Source organism: Mus musculus, chromosome 9 (genome assembly GCF_000001635.26).
Source record: "Mus musculus strain C57BL/6J chromosome 9, GRCm38.p6 C57BL/6J".
NCBI lineage: Eukaryota > Metazoa > Chordata > Mammalia > Rodentia > Muridae > Mus > Mus musculus.
Window position 1 is genome coordinate 83,411,165 of NC_000075.6, and position 19,429 is coordinate 83,430,593.

General features: G+C 41.8%; 1 protein-coding gene across 10 annotated transcripts in view; it reads right to left on the reverse strand.

The window, feature by feature from the left end:
• Positions 1-19,429, reverse strand: part of Lca5 (Leber congenital amaurosis 5 (human)) — a 51,640-nt gene that overhangs the window by 19,810 nt on the left and 12,401 nt on the right. For 6 of the 10 annotated variants that reach the window (NM_029434.3, NM_027448.2, XM_006511537.4 and 3 more), the window contains 2 exons: positions 15,429-15,797; positions 11,859-12,388 (listed from right to left, as the gene is read on the reverse strand). In NM_029434.3, the coding sequence (NP_083710.2) occupies positions 11,859-12,388; positions 15,429-15,627 (729 nt within the window). In that variant the 5' untranslated portion in view covers positions 15,628-15,797. Of the gene's footprint in view, positions 1-11,858; positions 12,389-15,428; positions 15,798-17,233; positions 17,675-17,715; positions 17,785-19,429 lie in introns of those variants that run through there. The other 4 variants (XM_006511534.4, XM_006511536.4, XM_011242833.3 and 1 more) reach the window with 2 other exon arrangements.

Consider the following 19,429-nt stretch of genomic DNA (forward strand, 5'->3'; position numbering starts at 1 on the left):
GCATCAGCCTGACTGCCTGGCCTGGCCTCCCCGCGTGCCAAGCACACGACTCAGTGAAGAATTAATGTATCAGGCAATTGTCAGGGTACACTATCCTATGTGGCAGGAAGGAATGTCAGCATCCACTGCCGGGCTTGCAAGGAGACACTCCTTCCCAGTAGGGACTGCCTCTCCGGAGCTTTCCACAGCCTGAGGAAGTCACACCTCATGGCAAACCTAGTCAGTGTCAAAGCCCCTCTTGTAAGAGAAGGTAAAGCCTCTGTCACTTCTTCAGCTCAAAAACTCTTCTGTAAACAGTAACACAAAACTAAAACAATTGCTCTATGAAATGAAAAGTTTTCATGGATCCTCCAAACATTACTGCTGAAGTCATTAAATATATATGTATAATACTTAAATATACATATAGCATACATATAAATGTACACACATATGTGTGTGTCTTAGTTAGGGTTTCTATTCCTCCACAAACATCATGACCAAGAAGCAGTTGGGGAGGAAAGGATTTATTCAGCTTACATTTCCACATTGCTGTTCATCACTGAAAGAAGTCAGGACTGGAACTCAAGCAGGTCAGGAAACAGGAACTGATGCAGAGGCCATGGAGGGATGTTCCTTACTTGCTTGTTTCCCCTGGCTTGCTCAGCCTGCTCTCTTATAGAACCAAGACTACCAGCCCAGAGATGGTCCCACCCACAAGGGGCCTTTCCCCCTTGATCACTAATTGAGAAAATGCCTTACAGTTGTATCTCATGGAGGCATTTCCTCAACTGAAGCTCCTTTCTCTGTGATAACTCCAGCTGTGTCAAGTTGACACACAAAACTAGCCAGTACAGTGTGTATGCGTATATATGTATATGTATGTATGTATGTATGTATGTATGTATGTATGTATGTATATTTCCTGGCAATTTTTAGAATTGTTTTAGAGTAAGTTGAGTTTTCTTTCTCAAGCACTCATGTTTTCAACATTAGCAGTTTTTCTGTAATTTGATAACAGTTACATAGTTTTATGAAGGGACAGCCATGGAGGGATGGCTCAGCAGTGCAAAGCACCTACTGTCCTCTCAAAAGGCCTAGAGTTCAATTCCCAGCATGCACAATGGATGTTTCACAGCTCCCTGTGACTCTAGCCCTCTGGATTCTGCAGGCACTGCATTGACGTATCTACATACCTCCGCTCATATATACCCAAAATTAAGAGTAAAATCTTTTAAAAACAACAATTTTAGTCAGAGGAAATGAAAGGATTCCCAACCTAAAAGTATTTGAGGCACATGAAAGGCTTACACATTCTAACTTCATGGCCAGTGAGATGGCTTGGAGGATACAGGTACTTGGTACCAAGCCTGATGACCCAAATTCAATCTCTAGAGTCCACAGGGGAAAAGGAGAGGACTAAACCCCACAAGCCATCCTCTGACTTCCACGAGCATGCCACGGTGTGCAAGCCACTGCATAGACAGAGACACTGATATGGATGCATGCATGCACACATGCTTGCACATGCACATAAACACAATAGATGATAAATAGAGGATTTAGATAGATAGATAGATAGATAGATAGATAGATAGATAGATAGATAGATGATAGATAGATAGATGATAGGAGATAGATAAGATAGATAGATAGATAGACAGACAGACAGACAGATAGATAGATAGATAGATAGATAGATAGAGGATTCAGATAGATAGATGGATAGATGGATGGATAGACAGATGACTGACAGACAGACAGACTGACTGACTGACAGGTGACTGATAGATGTGATAATAAGAATGAAGTATGACTTAGACCCATCAGATCCCAGAGCTTAGGCACCTCAGGAGCCCCATCATTTGATTCCTCAGATGCGCCTGGGGATTAAGACAAGAGTCACAAAACAAGAGGGCAGGGCAGGGCGAGAGCAGGGTAACCTGGTGACTTGACGTCCATTATTGCCTCATTTCACTCCTCCTGTTAAAAACAGCACAGAAGGAGGTGAGGCGAGGGGGAGCTTCTGGATTTGGGTTCAGACAAGCAGAACCACTCTGAGAGCAGAGTCTGGCCGCTAGAGGGAGGTGAGGAGAGAGGAGAGAAATGGACCTACCTGGCCAGAGAGAAAAGGGAAGCCATGCTCAATCTGTCCTTGCTTCCAAAGACCTTTTATTGAGCGGCAGAACTGTTTTAACAAGAGTCTACTCAAGGGCGCCCTGGAGCGAAGGGAAACTGAACAACGTTCTCTTATAGGAAAAACTACCAGACAAAAAGTCTACCCAGGCGTCTTTCCCAGCGATAAATCTGAGCTCCACAAGAGCAAACAGCTTCCTAAATGTCACCAGCTGCTTAAAGACAGAGAGGCCATCGCAATAGTTTCATCAGGCTGTCATGACAAAGTAACTTACTCTATGTTAATCTGAAGTGAAAAGTAGAGTTGAATTTTCATACTAAATGCACACTTTATAGCTTGCTGTAGTTCTTAAAAACAAACAAACAAACTTGTGTACATGTCATTATAGTTCATCTTTTCATGAAGGCTGGAAGGCAATTGTCTGTTTGATGACTGTGGATTCCTATAGCGGTCATAACCCCTGACTTTGTTTCAGGACAGACTCTTGGTGCCTGCTATGATTATTCTGCTCCTACAGCCTTGGTCAGGAAGGCACTCAAAGTCCGGAGAATACCAACATAAGTTTTAGAATAATATTAAAGAACATCTACTTGTTCAGAGTGCTATTTAAATATGCCTCTGCTTTCTAATTACTACAAACATCTGTGTGAGGCTGAATTGGCTGCATACTTATCAATCATACATACTGTAGTAGACGGAGTGCAGAAGCAGAGCTGAGGACCCAGCTGTCCTCTACTGAGTCAGACATTAGAGAAACTTACAAATATATAATGCGGACCAATTTCATCCTGAATTATTTCAAGTTCCGAAAAAAATATTTAAAAATTAAAAAAAAATATTTATTTAGCCAGGTGGTGATGGTGCACGACTTTAATCTCAGCACTTGGGAGGCAGAGACAGAGGAAGGCTGATCTCTGAGTCTAAGGCCAGCCTGGTCTACAGAATGAGGCCCAGGACAGCCAGGGCTACACAGAGAAAAAACTGTCTCAGAAAACAAAGCACTAACAAAAAGATTAATTTTTATTTCATGTGTCTAGGTGCTTGCTCATAGTTAGGTATGTGAGTGTCCTCCTGGTGCCTGTGGAGGCCAGAACAGGGCACTGGAACTGGGGTTCCAGGTGGTCGTGGGCTGTCCTGTGGGTGCTGGAAACTGAAACAGGGTCCTCTGCACAAGAGTCCATGCTCATAACCACTCAGCTAGCACTTAGACTGAAAACATTGGATAATGTAATGGACGCACTTATTTATCATGGCTTAAATAAGTTAAGAAGCACTTTAACTGATAAGTTGTAATCCTAATGTGGCAAATATCAGTAGAGAAACCCATAAACAAAAGCTTGGTTGGAGAAGTGTTGCCCATAATGTTTAAGGGTTTGAGAACCACTTCATCCTAAAACTAAAGCGTGTTTCTGTGCTTTCAAATCAGGTTTTAAGTATTAAAATTTGTATTAACACATTAAAGAACATAAAAATAGTATGGTATTTTAAGGAGACCATTCAATAAATTGCTAAGGCCTGCTATTACACATACAGTGACTAAAGAAAACAACAAAGAGCTGTGATGCAGAGGGGTGACTACAGCCAACACAGTGCAGAGGGGTAACTACAGCCAACACAAAGCAGAGGGAGGGGTGACTACAGCCAACACAAAGCAGAGGGGAGACTACAGCCAACACAGTGCTGCGATGCAAAAGGGTGATTACAGAGAACAGTGTTGTTACTCTGAAGGCTAGCTATACACAACAATGTGCTATGCATTTGAAAAAGCTGTTAGAAAGAATTTTGAAAGTCCCCATGTGTACTGCCTGGTTTTGTGTGTCAACTTGGCACAAGCTGGAGTTATCACAGAGAAAGAAGCCTCAGTTGAGGAAACGCCTCCATGAGATCCAACTCTAAGGCATTTTCTCAATTAGTGATCAAGGGTAGGAGAGCCCCGTGCATTGTGGGTGGTCCATCCCAGGACTGGTAGTCCTGGATTCTATAAGAAAGCAAGCTGAGCAAGGCAGGGGAAGCAAGCCAGTAAGCAGCACTCCTTCATGGCCTCTACATCAGCTCCTACCTCCAGGTTCCTGCCCTGTCTGAGTTCTGACGAACAGCAATGTGGAAGAGTAAGCTGTATAAATCCTTTCCTCCCAACTTGCTTCTTGGTCATGATGTTTTATACAGGAATACAAACACTGACTAAGGTAACATGATTGATATCTAGATAGATAGATAGATAGATAGATAGATAGATAGATAGATAGAAAGATGGTATCCCAATGATGCATTCAATTTTTGAGTATATCATGTATTACATTTTTTAATTTAAATGGCATTAATAAGACAAATTCACGTATAAACTTGTTGAAGTAAAACCCAAAATAAAATCATATAAAACCCAAAATAAAGGTAAACAGTAATTTTAAATAAGGGCTAAACATGTGGTCTGATTTAGGTGCCAGCTCTTTGGGGTTCACCCTAGTGTGTCCTGGGCCTGCAGCAAGCAATACTCTAGATGAGCTCGTTCCTAAAGGAGGAAGAGGACAGCCTTCAGGCAAGCTGACTCCTTCACTAAAAGTTTTTCAAGACAAGGTTTCTCTGTGTAGCCCTGGCTGTCCTGACACTCACTCTGTAGAGCAGATCAGACACAGAGATCTGCCTGCCTCTGCCTCCTAAGGGCTTGGATTGAAGGCGTGTGCCACCATTGCCCAGGCTGAAATGTTTCACTGTTTAACTCCTTAAACACATATCTACTTCTAAACTATGGAAAAACTACCGAGCTCCTGGGCATCTTGATACTCACATCAAATAACAAACGTGCAGCCAAATGATATGCTTGCCGTTCACAGAAAAGGCTGTTGACATCAGCTGGTTAGACTCAGTGCTGTGAAAACACCCCTTTCCACCTCCCACAGGAAGAGCAGGTGAGGACAGGAGTAAAAGCCGTGGCCTGATGTCCCTATAAACATAAAGCTGCCTTTCCCAAGTTCCAGCCCAAGAACAGAATCCTGACATTCCTTAAAAAGAAAAAAAAAAATCTACATTGAAATAAAAGAAAAGTAAGATCCTCATCCAAATAAAAACAACAGCCTACAGTTCCCGCAGAACTGCCAAAGACCAGGGAAAGTCAGAGAAGTCCTAAGAAAAACAACGATGCCAAAGGTTCAAGCTATGTTACAGAGCTATAGTAATAAAAACAGCACGGTACTGGCACCAAAACAGATTTGGAGATCAAAGGAACAAAACCGACGACCCAAATTTGAGTACTTGTAACTACAGCCATTTCTTCTTTGATGTCAGAAATACTCAGTGGAGAAGATCCCTCCTGCAGCAAACGGGGCTGAGGAGGCTGGTGTCCACACATAGAAGACTCTAGACCCATGTCACGCTGCACAAAGTTCAGACCGAGTGGAGGAAAGGTGAGACACCTGAAGTAGTGAAACCAGTATACGAAAGAGTAGATGGTATCCTACAGCAGTGGTCTAAGCAGAGGCTTTCTTTACAGGACTCCACTTGCAGAGGAATAAGGCCAACTGCTGACCCGTGTGACCTCATAAACCTAAAATGCTTCTGTATAATTTAATCCACCTACTGAAGGGGAAGCCCACAGCAAGAGAGAATCATTGTCAGCTATACATCTGATAGAGGAGTAATGGTAATACTCAGAATATTTAAAGAAACAACAACAACAACTAAGAGTCAAGAAAACAAGAGCCCCAATTTAAAAACACTATGGATCTAAACCGAGAGGTCTCAAAAGAAGAACGAAAAATCTTTGAATTATCCCTACCCATTAGAAAAACACAAATTCAAACAACTTTGAGACTTCCACTTACCCCAGTCAGAATGGCTAAGATCAACCAAACAAATTACAGCCAAGGCTATAAAGAATGTGGGGAACCAGAAGCCTCATTCGTTCACTTGGAGTGAACTTTGTGCAGGGTGACATGGGTCTAGTTCCAGTATTCTATGTGAGTATTTTTGACATCAAAGAAGAAATGGCTGTAGTTACATGTGCTCCCTCGGTGGTTTTTCAAACTGGTCCAATCATTCCGGCAATCAGTGTGGAAAACCCTCAAAACCAGTCCTCGGCACATGCCCAAAGGGTCTGACCTCTTACTCCACACTGCTCGGCCATGTTCACTGCTCCTTTATTCTCAATAGCTAGGAAAGGAAAACAACCTCAAGGTCCTCCAGCTGAGGAATGGATACTGGAAGTGTGCTATGTATACACTATGGAACATTACTCAGCTGTAAAGGAAAAAAAATCATGAAATATACAAGTAAATGGCTGAAACTAGAAGCTATTACACTGTGTAAGGTACCCTGAACCAGAAAGGCAAATGTCCCAGGTATGGTGGGTTGGCCTGATGCTGACTGTATTCTAATGCTAATTTGGGCTCCCAAGACTGGTCACCCCAGGCTGTCTAGCTAGGTGACCCAGCCCCCAGTTAACTGTGATTGGTAAGTAAAGATGCCAGCAGCTAATAGTTGAGCAGAAGAGCCATAGGTGGGGTTGGGGTTTCAAGGGCTTGGAGGGAAGAGAAGAAAAATGTGCAGATAAGGAAAAAAAGGAGAAATAGCCATGGATTAAGAGAAAGGCGAGTGGGGTCCTGAGGCCCGTCCAATTGGAGCTAAGAGCATCCCAGATGAAACATAAGTAATAATTCGGCGTTATGGATAGGGAAATAGATTCTAACAGCTGCCCAGCCATTGTGCTGCTCAAGGCTTATTAAAAATATAAAGGCTGTGTCTATTTTTTATCTGGGAACTCAATAACCAAAAGTGGGGTAAAAGCCCCAGGCCAGGATTTAAACCAATGTTCTAGTTTATCTGTGCATCATGATTCTGAATCTTTAGATGTGAGTCTACAAGCTGGAGTCAATGCAGAACAGAGGAATGGAGTAAGGGACTATGGACCAGAATAGGAGGACCTCTACAGAGGAGGGGAATGAGACACGGGTGCTACGGAGGGGGAAAGGAAAAACTAGTGACTCAGAGAACACTGAGGAAGAGGAGGCAGAAAGATTGTAAGACCTAGAAGACCACACCATCTGCTGCGAGATTCTGAATTCTATATACAGGGAAGCTGCACCCATAAAATATGAAACAATGTGGTCTCCTAAGTAAGACTCGAACAGACAGCGATATCATCAGTTGACATATCAACATGGATGGGGGAAATTTCATAAGGCCCCTCTACTGATGACGACTACTACAGGCAATTAATGCATCTGAGAGAAGAAGGACCAGCCTCTCCCAGGACTGAGCCCCCGACAGGTCATCAAATCCCAAGTCATCCCTAAACACATGTACATAGGAACAGCACTAAATGAACTCATGGGGTTGTTTTATATGTAATATAGCAGTAATTAAAGATCTTATGCAGTTGAGAGGGAGTGAAAGGGAGCACGCAGGAAGAGTTGGAAGAAGAGAGTAGTGCGCATAAAAGATTACGGTACTCATGCAAGAAAGTCTCAAAAATAGAATGAATATAAAAACTCAAAAATGTGATCTGCAATATGGAAATGAGGTGAATTGCTATAATACGCTCAAGATTTTAACTATCTGAGCACGTGGTAACTATTCATGTCACAGAGAAGAAACACATGCAACTGCTTGAGATGACGAATACTTTGTTTTATTATTATAACCATTTTTAGTATGTCTGTATCTTGTAATAACATCATGTTCTGTATGTTAAATATACACAATAAAATGCATTTAAAAGTAAAGTATAAGCTAGTAAAGTAATATAAGCTGGAGGTTATAAAATTTTTGTGGCACATAGAGATGACATATTTACAAAACATCAAAAATGAACAAACAAACAAACAAACAGTTCCGGGCACCACACAGCTGCCAGCCTGAGAGGAAAGCCCACGAGTGCTGGAGCAGTGCAGGAATGCTTCTGTCAGACCCAGACAGGCGCCCTTGCGGTATGGTGTGTGAAACATGTAACAGCACATCGAAGCACCCACTGGCCCAAGCACCCACTACCTCTTAACCAATTACTGACCTTAACAACATCACCAACTAACTGACCTAGAGGAAAAAATTAATTTGGATTGGAAGAGACAAAATTTAAGCAGCAAGATGAGGTCACATTTCCTAGCCAAGTTATAAAGTCAATGACAATTTTAATTTCTGGGTCGATTAGTAAATAATTACATAGAATGAGTCAGACACCAAGGGTGTTGTGAAGGATAAAAGAATAAGCTAAGAGGTAAAGAAGAATTCTCTGGAGGGTGGGGTCAGAAGTGACACCCTCGGGAGAGAGGGAGGAAGGTGTGGTGGCAGATGTGACATTCTCCACCTTAGCACAGGAAGGTCCCTGAGTGTATGTTAAATACTGACCCCAGCACAACTCTAATGACACATAAGCAGTTCAGGTTAGATCCCAGACTTTGAGACACAAGCTTATAAGTCCACTATCCTAAGACTTGGGCCATTTCTAAAACCACATTGTTTCTTAGTGTGCATAAAACACTCAACTGAAAATCTATTTTTACAATAGAAATAAGCCTTGAATTGAAAAGAAAACTTTAGAAACGATCTGAGAAAATATTGAGACTATTTAGAAATCAGAAATGAGTCAAATACATAGAGACACCTTGCACGTGGAGTTGGAAAATTCGGCAGCTAAGGTGGCAGTCACGACAAAGTGATCTACACATAAGGCAATTCCTATCAAAGCTCCAGAATGTGCTTGCAGACAAGCTCATTTTACAAAACACACAGAGAGGCTAAGGGGTGGCTCTGCAGCTAGGAGGGCTTGCTGCTCTTCTACAAGACCCAAGCTGGGTTCTCAGCATACAAATCTGGTAGTTCAAAACTGCCTGTGACCCAACTCCCAGGGATCTGACGTAAACACACACACACACACACACACACACACACACACACACACACACATACACACACTAAATCATTTAAGACAGAAGATCTCACGTAGATTTAAATTTTTTCAGAAGCCTGTAGGTAGTCACTCTCTGGGTTAAGGTTCAAGGGTGTGTGGTAACAGAAGACAGGTATTTTGATCAACAGCGCAGCAGTAGAGATTAGAGAGCAGAAAGAAGCTCTTAAAACTATGTCCGACTGGTGTTTGTAAAACATGCCCAAGAGAAGGCGAGAGGGCTGCCTTTTCTAATGGCACCAGAGTAACAGAGCCCTGATTCTGGGGCCTAACCGAAACTTCTTGCACAAAAAAATAAACTCAAAATAAACCACTACCTTACATGAAAAACATAAAACACAGTGCTTATAAAATATTGAGCTGTACACCTTAAACATTTATATTTTGTCATTTGTTCCTTAGTAAAGATTAGAAAATGAACGACTTGTGGTCACAGCACAGGAGAAAATCTTTAATGCTATAAGAAAAGGAAAACAGGTGACTGATTCTCAGACTTGACAACAAAGCTCAAGAGGTCAAAGGGAAATCTGTTACAGTGGACCACAATGAAATTCAAATCTTTCCTTCTTGAACTATCTTTCCATCTGTGAAGATGGTAAGAAGAGTTGCAGAGTGTGAGAAAAGATTTGCAAACCATACAGTTTTTAAAAGGTTTGTATCAAGAAAAATAAAGAACTCTCGAAATCGACATAAAAAAACTATACACAAATAATCCACTTAGCAAATGAAAAGAAAAAAAAAAAAACACCAAGAACAAAATTAAAAAAAAAAAAAGATGCTGAATAAAATCATGAACTGATGTTCAACTCCAACATCTTACGAAGATGCACTTTAACAGTACAATAAGATGCTGCAGGCCTGTGAGATCGGGTAAAGAATAAGGTTAATACCAGATGCTGATGAGGAGAAGCACCAGAGCAGAAGGCACCCGCTGACAGAACATGCCCTGACACTGCTGTCCTGGAAAGGTGATGGTAGTTTCTTCACAGACAAGCATACTTATCCGACAATCCAGTACATGTATGTCCAGTACACATCCCCAGAAAAATGAAAGCCATGTTCATACAGACAATCTGTACATGATTGGTCTGAGCAGCTTTACTGGTTAGTATGAAAACAAGGGGTGACATCCTTCAGTTGGCTTTACCATGACAGTCTGTCACCACACTGTCAGGCATGACTTAGAAATCAAAAGCCACTGACTTACCCAACAGCTGGCATTAGAGTGTAAGTGATGTACGCCAGCGCCAAGCCTCTATCTATAATAAACAACTCCAGTTATCTAGCAGTCTTGAAATGACAGAACTACAGGATGTCTGCTAGTAAGCATCTCAGGTTAGAGGGGGACATGAAAGGTATTACTGGTCTGTATCTTGACTGGAGCCCTGGTCTCTCTCTCTCTCTCTCTCTCTCTCTCTCTCTCACACACACACACACACACACACACACACCAATAGGCATGTGATTAAACTGTGCATCATGTTACACATGAATACAAAGAGGAGTCTGTTGGATCACCTCACTGTATTAGAACCAACTCCCAGACTCTAATATTGTATGACGGTTATAAAATACCAGGGACACCAGACAAAGGGAATAGAGACTCTTTCTATGTAGTTTTCCTATTAATGCATTCCATCTATAAAGATCTTGGAAATAGGGAGTAAAACAAAGAGTCTTACTACCTGGTCAAGGCTGGCTTTGAACTCAGGCCTTGACTTCCCACGTGCCCACATTGCAAGCACAAGCCACCACTCCGGGCCTATCTGTGCCTCCCTCTCCCTGTACACAGACTGTTGCCACGTAGGTCTCTTATGCAAAGGGCCCTCACACTCACTAACCCATCACACACCTGTAAGCCACCATCCTCCTTCTCATTGCTTCCCTCCTCCACTCATTGTCCCCCCATGTTCCTTAGCCCACGTGGACCCTTCTTTCCCCTGGGCAGTCCCCCTTTTTGCTTTAGTTTTTTGATCAGTGTTCTCTCAGACCCTCTCTCTGCCACCTTATGGTCTTCCTCCTGCTGCATGAACTTCTAGCTTCAAGGAAAGGGATTTTTTTTTTTTTTGGTACAGAGTATTTACTACACATCACTGTTCTTTAAGACAGTCAAAAAGCCAAAGAGAGCATTTCCAGAAAAGATTCAAATTTATCCATCTACATATGGATTATTAATAATATCCACAGTCTTTGACATCTAGCTTTTAAATATATAGTCTTCCACGTAAGCGAAGGTATGCATGCATGTGTGAAGGCCAGAGATCAACCTTGGGATTCCTTCCTAGCTTCTGTCTACCTTGGTCTTTTACTGGTACCTAGAGCTCACCAAGTAGGCCAGGCTAGCTGCTCAGTAAACCCCACAGATTTGCCTGTCCGCACCTCCTCTCCCCAGCACTGAAGAGCTCATACCCAGCTACTTTTTTGTAAGTGCTGGGTGTGGAACCAAGGTCCTTCTACTTGAGAAGCAGGTATGCTGTACACTAAGCTCTCTCCCGAGCCCCTACACACATTCTCAGGTGTCCTGAATTTCTTTTGTGGTTTCTGTTGCTGTTTGTGACAGGGTATCACTGTGTACCACTGACTGGCACAGAATGTAGTCCAGTCTGGTCTCAAACTCACCAAGATGCCCTGGCCTCTGATTCCTCAGTGTTAGGACTAAAACCCCACACCACCAGCCCAGCTCTGTCCTTAATCTCTATCCAGAAAATTAACATTATAAAAACTACTTTCAGGTCTAAGCAAAGGCTGAGCTGCAATGGGCTACTCAATCAGAGTCCCCTTCAAACGCCCAGTGAGAACCGGCTACAGAACACAACGAACGAACGGTAAGGCACACAGTCTTACCTTAATCTTTCTCTCCGTGTCATCTAATTTTAACTCTGCCGAAACCAGTTTCTTGGCCAAATCGTCTCGCTCCGGTAGGTGTCTGGCCTCGGAGATCTTTTTCAGTTTCTGTAAGGAAAATTTCGTCCTAAATAGTTCACCTTCTGTCTCTTTCACTCTTTTCTCTGTCGCCCGCTCCTTCTCCTGAGATTTTCGTAAGCGTTCTTTGAGCGCAGTAATCTCATTGTTATGGCGGTGTATAAGTTGTGAGATCTCGTTCTCCGCATCTTCAAACTTATTCAGCGCTTTCTCCTGACGATACTGAAGGCTTTTCAAAGCCTTGTTCTCTTTGAGCAGCTGGGCTAACTTGACCTGTAGTTCTGACACTTCGTTCTGCAGCTCGTTGATTTTCAGAAGTCTGGCAGAAAGAACCCGCTTTGTTACGATATCTGGATCTTTCCGAAGTGGCTCTCTGTTGAGGCTTTGGGACCGAAATCCCACTCGGATGCCCTTTTTGCTGGGTACAGCCTTAGGACTTACTTTCCTAACGGCTGAAAGAGAGACAGTAGTAATGTGAGTGATCCATACCTATGCTACAATTTATCTATCCAGCCAGAACAAGTAGTCTACACACACACACACACACACACACACACACACCACACACAATTAGTTTTTGTTCTTAAAAAATGATTTTAAAGCTGGGCGTGGTGGCACACACCTTTAATTCCAGCACTTGGGAGGCAGAGGCAGGCACATTTCTGAGTTCCAGGTCAGCCTGGTCTACACAGTGAGTTTCAGGACAACCAGGGCTACACAAAGAAACCCTGTCTCGAAAACAACAACAACAAAACAAACAAACAAACAAACAAAACACCCCCCCTCAAAAAAAAAAAAAAAGATGTTATAGGCTAAATGTGGTAGTGCCATCTTTAATCCCCAGCAGGTGGGAGGCAGAGGCAGGTGGATTTCTATGAGTTCCAGGCCAGCTAGTACTAATGTAGAATTTAAATACCGGGGACTTTTTTTTTTTGTCTTGGCTTCTATTTAAAGAGAGTTTGGAGATTAGAGATGGCTCATGTGGTAATGTCTGTCACAAAAGGACCCAAGTTTGTGCTCCACAACCCATGTAGAAAAGTCAGCTATGGTAAAAAGTCAGGCATGGTGGTATGAGCTTGTGATCCCAGCACTATGAAGGTGAAGATAAGAAATCCTTGGGAATCACTGGCCAGTTAGTCTAGTCACTTGGGCAAGCTACAAACCAATGAAGAGTTACTGTCTCAAAATACAAGGTAGGTAGCTCCTAAGAAATGATACCCAACTTCCAAATACACACACACACACACAGAGACATACACACATAAGTAAAATGTATGTGATTTTAAAAGCACATAAAATTATTAAAAGTATACATATGTTATATATGTATATGTATATACATATATTATATAGCTAGATATAGATATTATAACATTTCTCCAAGTTGTAAAAGTATTTTCATTAAAAATTTATTCAATATTAAGTCTCAGGATATATACAGAACTACCCTTTAAAAGAGATATCTAAAAGTCTATCAAAATGTTAAAGTATAAAATTCAAAATCTAAATAACCAAGCAAAACCAACTTCTAAGTCAAAAGCCTGCCTGCTCCAGGCCCAATCTCACTTTCTGCTTGCTGCCTGTAGAACAGAATGTAATGTTCTCAGTTAACTTTACCAGCGCCATGGCTGCCCGAGTTCTGACACATTCCCTGCCATGATGATAACAGACTAACCCTCGGACGCTGTAAGCAAGGCACCATAGTTAAATGCTTTCTTGTATGTGAGTTGCCCCGGTCATGGTCTCCTCACAGTTGCAATCACAGAAGTTGGTACCAGGAGTGGGAGTGTGGTGGTTTGAGTGCGAATGGTCCCCATAGGCTCACATTTGAATGTGATTCCTCATTAGTGGAACTGTTTGGGCAGGATTGAGAGGTGTGGCCTTGCTGTGGGAGGTGTGTCACTGGGGGTGGGCTGTGAGGTTTCAAAAGCCCATGCCAGGCCCAGACTCCCTTTCTCTCTCCCTGCCTGCCTGCCACCATTCTCCATGCCATGATGATCATGGACTAACCCTCTAAAATCCTAAGCAACCTCCAAATCAAATGCTTTCTTTATAAAAACTGTCATGGTCATGGTGTCTCTTCACAGAAATAGAACAAAAAGTAAGACAAGAAATTAATTCAATTTAATCCCGTTGCCTGGTCTAGGCAGACAAATGACCTCAGGGTTTAATTCAAAAGACAGCACAGGAGAAAGTGGGCAAACCAGAGGGGAGATGATAACTGAATTTCCTGACTGCTGCTGGGACGACTTCTCACTGCTGCTTCTCAGCAATATTCTCAAAATACAAGGTAAGGCTTACAAAGTTCTGACTCCCTGCCTGGGGAGCTTCCAGGGAAGGGAAAGAAAAACCCAAGCACTTCTTGTCAATAATAGCCTAGATGCATAAATTACCCTTAGGAATACCCGGCATTTTCTAAGGTTCAACTGGCCAAGAGTTTTGTGGGTATACAGACTTGAGACCATGCTCCCAATTAATTAAACTGTAAGAACCAGATTCAGAGAAAGGTTAAAAACAAAGGTGATGCTTAGAAGAGGGGGAAGGGCAAAAGGGAATGGCAGCCAAACAAGAGAAGTGCTCAGATGTCAGATGTCAGGAGATGGGCATCCTGAGGACCTGGCCTAGGGTACAAGAACTGGTGGCTCTCATGGGGATACGCACTCTTTGCGATTTTGGAGTTATTGTGAAAATTTATTTATTTATTATTTTAGTATTATTATTATTTCCCACTCCTATCTGGCCTCGAGAAGTCTCAATAATCTGCAGAGTAGTTATCGTAAGTGTGCTGCATGTATCTGTGTGTCATAGTTACTTCCTTTGCCATAGCTTATTGTTCTATGTTGTTCTAACAAATTCTGTGCATTTTGTTGCTCAGTACAATGGGATTTTCTGGACCCAGAGATTTATTAAAATGAAGAAAGTCATCTAACATTAAACAGCTAAGCATGTTCCAGACTAGTTAACACTTTAGTAACAAAAATAATGTTTAATAATAATTTAGTCTCCTTTAAGTCAGTGAATGGCAAACAAACTGGACAATAATGCAGAGTCCTAAGCCCATCCCTAGGTTTAAGTTGCACATTTTCAGTGAGCATTGTGCTACCCGCCTAAGGTCACAGGTTTATGAAAGAAAATACCTCATAACCAATTAATGTCACTGCATTCAATTACTTAAAGATATGGAAAAGCACAACTGCCTTTCCTCCAAGTGTCTCAGAGATCACAAGATAGTTCCTTACGAAGAAGAGAGAATAAGCTGGCTATGGTGCTTTCTTCTATATGAACATGAATATAAAAAATGGTAATATATGGTAATATTTAAATACAAGCAACATATAATTTATGAAAATAAAGCCTATTCAAAATGCAAATCAGCCTACTCCATGCGCACAACAACAAACACTCGGAAAGGAAAGCTCCATTCATTCATTCTGGGTCTAGCCGAGCTGCACCTGAGCACCCAGGTGCCTGGCATCTGCTCTAGACACTTACTTGGGTGATGCACTTGGTTGTCTGACAAGTGTCTTTTGGGATTCTTCTCCCTAGTACTGGCACATGGCGTCGTGTTGACAGGTGATGAGGGGCCAGAGGACTGTGGTGAGGACCCAAAGTCAGACGAATAATGAGAGTATGGGTGTTTGCCTCCTTTTTTTCCTTGTTCAATATCTGGACTTCGGGCTCTTTCCCCCATCGTCTGGAAAAATGACCTCTCTAGTCACATAATTTTACAGATTCATGAAAATACTGAAGAATGTCTTCGTAGTCTTGGTGTCCTGGCAATAATTTTTATTTATGTGCAGTTTGTTTTCTTCACAATATGTCTGTAGTCCACACCAGTAAACACAAGATACACTTCATTCGCTACAGTGAGGAAAGAGAAAGCAGATTCAAAGAGTTATGAAATAAGTACTCTAATCAAAACAGAGTAACTAAAGGCAAAATACATTAAGGAAGATGCTATCACTTATATTTTTATATATTAACTTACATATTTTAAATAAGACAGGTTTGTCATAGCCTAGAAGATAACATTCCTCCTGAATAGATGTCAACTAATTTTGATTGCCCTTGTATCTTGAGGATTACAAACATGATCCTAGAAATTTACAAGACAATATGATCGAATTGTCAGTATTTTTTCTATGTGGGGAAGTAATAAAAAAAAAAACCTGCAAATAAGAAAAATACCTAAGACTGACTATAAAAATACAATGCAAAAGTATAAAGGCTAAAATAAAACATCCTTGGTGAACAAAATCATCCTTAGCACATGAGCATGCCACAGCACCATGTAAAAAATAAGGTAAAAATTACATGAGGCCAGGCAGTGGTGGTGAATGCCTTTAATCCCAACACTTTGGGGGCAGAAGCAGTTGGGTCTCTGAGTTCAAGGCCAGCCTGGTCTACAGAGTGATGCCAGCACAGTCAAGATTACTCAGAGAAACCCTGCTTCAAAAAGCACACCCCCAAAAAAAAATAAATGAGAAAAATAGAATTGGGTTACTTTTATAATGAGACTGATTCCTCTCTCTCTCCATCCCTCCTTCCCTCCCTCCCTCCCTCCCTCTCCCTATTTGGAAGACAGAGCCTTATTGATGAAGTTACAATTAATAGTAGAGTACTTCCTAATCTATGAGAAGACATATGCACAAGGCAGCTCCACTACCCATAGCTCTACGAGTGCACCAGGAAGTAGCTGGCCTCTAACTTATTGAAATAACGAGGATGGTCGTGACTCTCTGTATTCGCTCTACAGTCTGGGGAAATCTCCAAGATCTACTACGAGAGGGACAGACTGGGTCATGTCTGAGGCACACCACTCCACTGGCCTAGCATATGAGAAGCCATGGGGTGCAGAAGGGAGCACTGACAGAGGACAGAGGACCACACAAAGCACACGAAGTGTACAAGATGCATTTTGGAAGCTATGCTCAGGTTGACAGTGTCTTTAAGAGACCAGATTTATACAAAGTAATTAGGTCATGAGAGTATTATCCTTGGAGGAATTAACCCTGGTCTCCCACAGTGAGTTCTTAAGATGGCAGGTTGTTTATACAAATCCGAGCCTGATGCCACATAACTGTAATTCCAGCTATAAGAAAGGACGAGGCAGGAAGATCATATGTTCCAGAGCAGCCTGGGCAACTGAGCAAGGCTCATTCCCAAAGCAAAGCAGAGAGGTCCGGATACAGCTCAGTGATGAAGAGCTTCTCTAACACAGGGAACAGAGACAGAGACTCAGGTGGAGGCCCGTGGATCACGTCTGACCTGTGAAGCGCTCTCACCCCTCCGCTTACCATGAGGTCTCCACCACCAAGGGCTCCCATCATCTGCCATGAGGTCCTCACAGGAGGCCACAGAACTGCAGCTGCCCAATCTTGGGTTTCCAATCTCAAAACTGTGAGCTAAATAATTAAACCTTTCTTCTTTGTAAGTACTCGGGTTCAGGTATTTTGTGATGGGACAAAAAAATATATATATAACCTTTTATTTTCAAAAAGTAAAAGGATAAATCAAATGTTTGAAGAACTGAGTTCTCTAGGGTAGGGCTGTGCCATAGAACTCTCAAACATGTCAGTGAAGTTCCACAGTCTGTGGTCTATGAGGTCGCTGACAACCTGTAGAACAACACTGAAAATATCACCGGTACGACTGAAGAACAAATACTTTAGTTTTAATGCATTTGAATTTTAAAAACCTCATGTACTGGTAGTTTTCTTACTGAAAAAAATAGCTATTAGGAAGGAGAGAACAAAATTCAGGGTCAGTAGACACTAACCTCTTTTGTATGTAACTTTACAGACTTGACTTCAGAAACCATAACCTGGGGGGGGGGGTGAAGCAATTCCTATAAACCATAAGAAATTAAATAAGGTAACTAATATAAAATTGCTGGCAAAAACATAAGGTAATCAATTCAAATTACTTTAAAACACAACGTGCAGGGTGGAAGGCAAAGACTGACACCAGAGGTTGTCTGGTATGCACACACATGTACACCCCCATACACACACCAGTAAATACACACACACATGTATACACACACACCAGTAAATACACACACACGTACACACACACACTAGTAAATACACAGTAATTTTTTTAAATATGTAACAGACTAATATTTGCATATCTGGGACAAAGCAAGGGAGCAGTTGTTTCAGTACTTGGACACTGGAATTTTCAATATAAAGAAAAAATAAAAATCTACTTGTGTGAGCTCTAACATTCTTAAGCCCAAAATCTGAATCAGAAGCATCAATAGGAATGCATGGTGACTTTGATCTTTTTAATTTTTTTGAAAGAAAAAGAAAACATTATATTTATATATATGTGTGTGTGTGTATATATATATATATATATATATACATATATATATATATATATATATATCCAATGAGAAATACTAGAAACAAGAAACAAACTAAGCATTCCTACATACCATTTCTTTTTTCTTTTTCTTTTTCTTTTTTTATTTTTTATTTTTCCAAGACAGGGTTTCTCTGTGTAGCCCTGACTGTCCTGGAACTCAATTCTGTAGACCAGGCTGGCCTCAAACTCAGAAATCCGCCTGCCTCTGCCTCCCAAAGTGCTGGGATTTAAAGGTGTGCGCCACCACTGCCCGGCCCACATACCATTTCTAAATACCACCTCCTTGTAAAATGTCTGAAGGTGGAGGCATGCAGATATCTGATACCATGTCTGAAGGAGGAGGCGTGTAAGACGCACTGAAAAATCCAGAGGGTTGGTTATTCTAGAAAGCAAAGAAGTCCTGAGAAGCTGCTGAGAGGACATGCAAGGGGCTCATGGGCTAACCTGAAGAAGCTCTTCCTGGTCCAAGAGAGCGAGCACTTTAATCATCTATTAGGATTACATCAGCAAGGGATTAAAACATAAAATATACTTAATTCCACAAACTCATGAGATGCCAAATGAATGTCCAATTAATGACCTGTGCAAGATGCTTAGGGCAGGAGGCGGGGCTTCAGCAGGCATGTATCTTGCCTCTGCTATCAAAGCTGTATCTCAAAATAATAAGAGACAAAGCACGTCTTTATAGAACTATTTTTAGCAAACAGTAGAAAGGAAATATTAAAATGCAAGATTAGGACTCTGTCATTTTGCAACCACTCATGAAACAATGAAACAGAAACAAGAATACCATAGGAAAGAAACACACAGACACGTACCTCCTGCAGGGATACAACTCTCAAGAAATCTGTCCTCCTGACCCAGCCTCCAAATCTAAGGCCAATTTACAGAAAGTGCAGGTGGCGGTGACCATGCAATAAAACATCTCCATGAATAACCTACGAGGAGGCCAACCTGGGCTCATGTCACTGCCTGTGTACTGACTCTGGAGAAATAACCGCAGACTGTGCCCTATGCACGCCAAGTCTATTGCAACCAAACAACTTCCATAAGAGAATACAAGACTGAGCAAACTTAAACACTGGCTGAGCAGTAGATGTTAAGGAATTACTGTGGCTTTG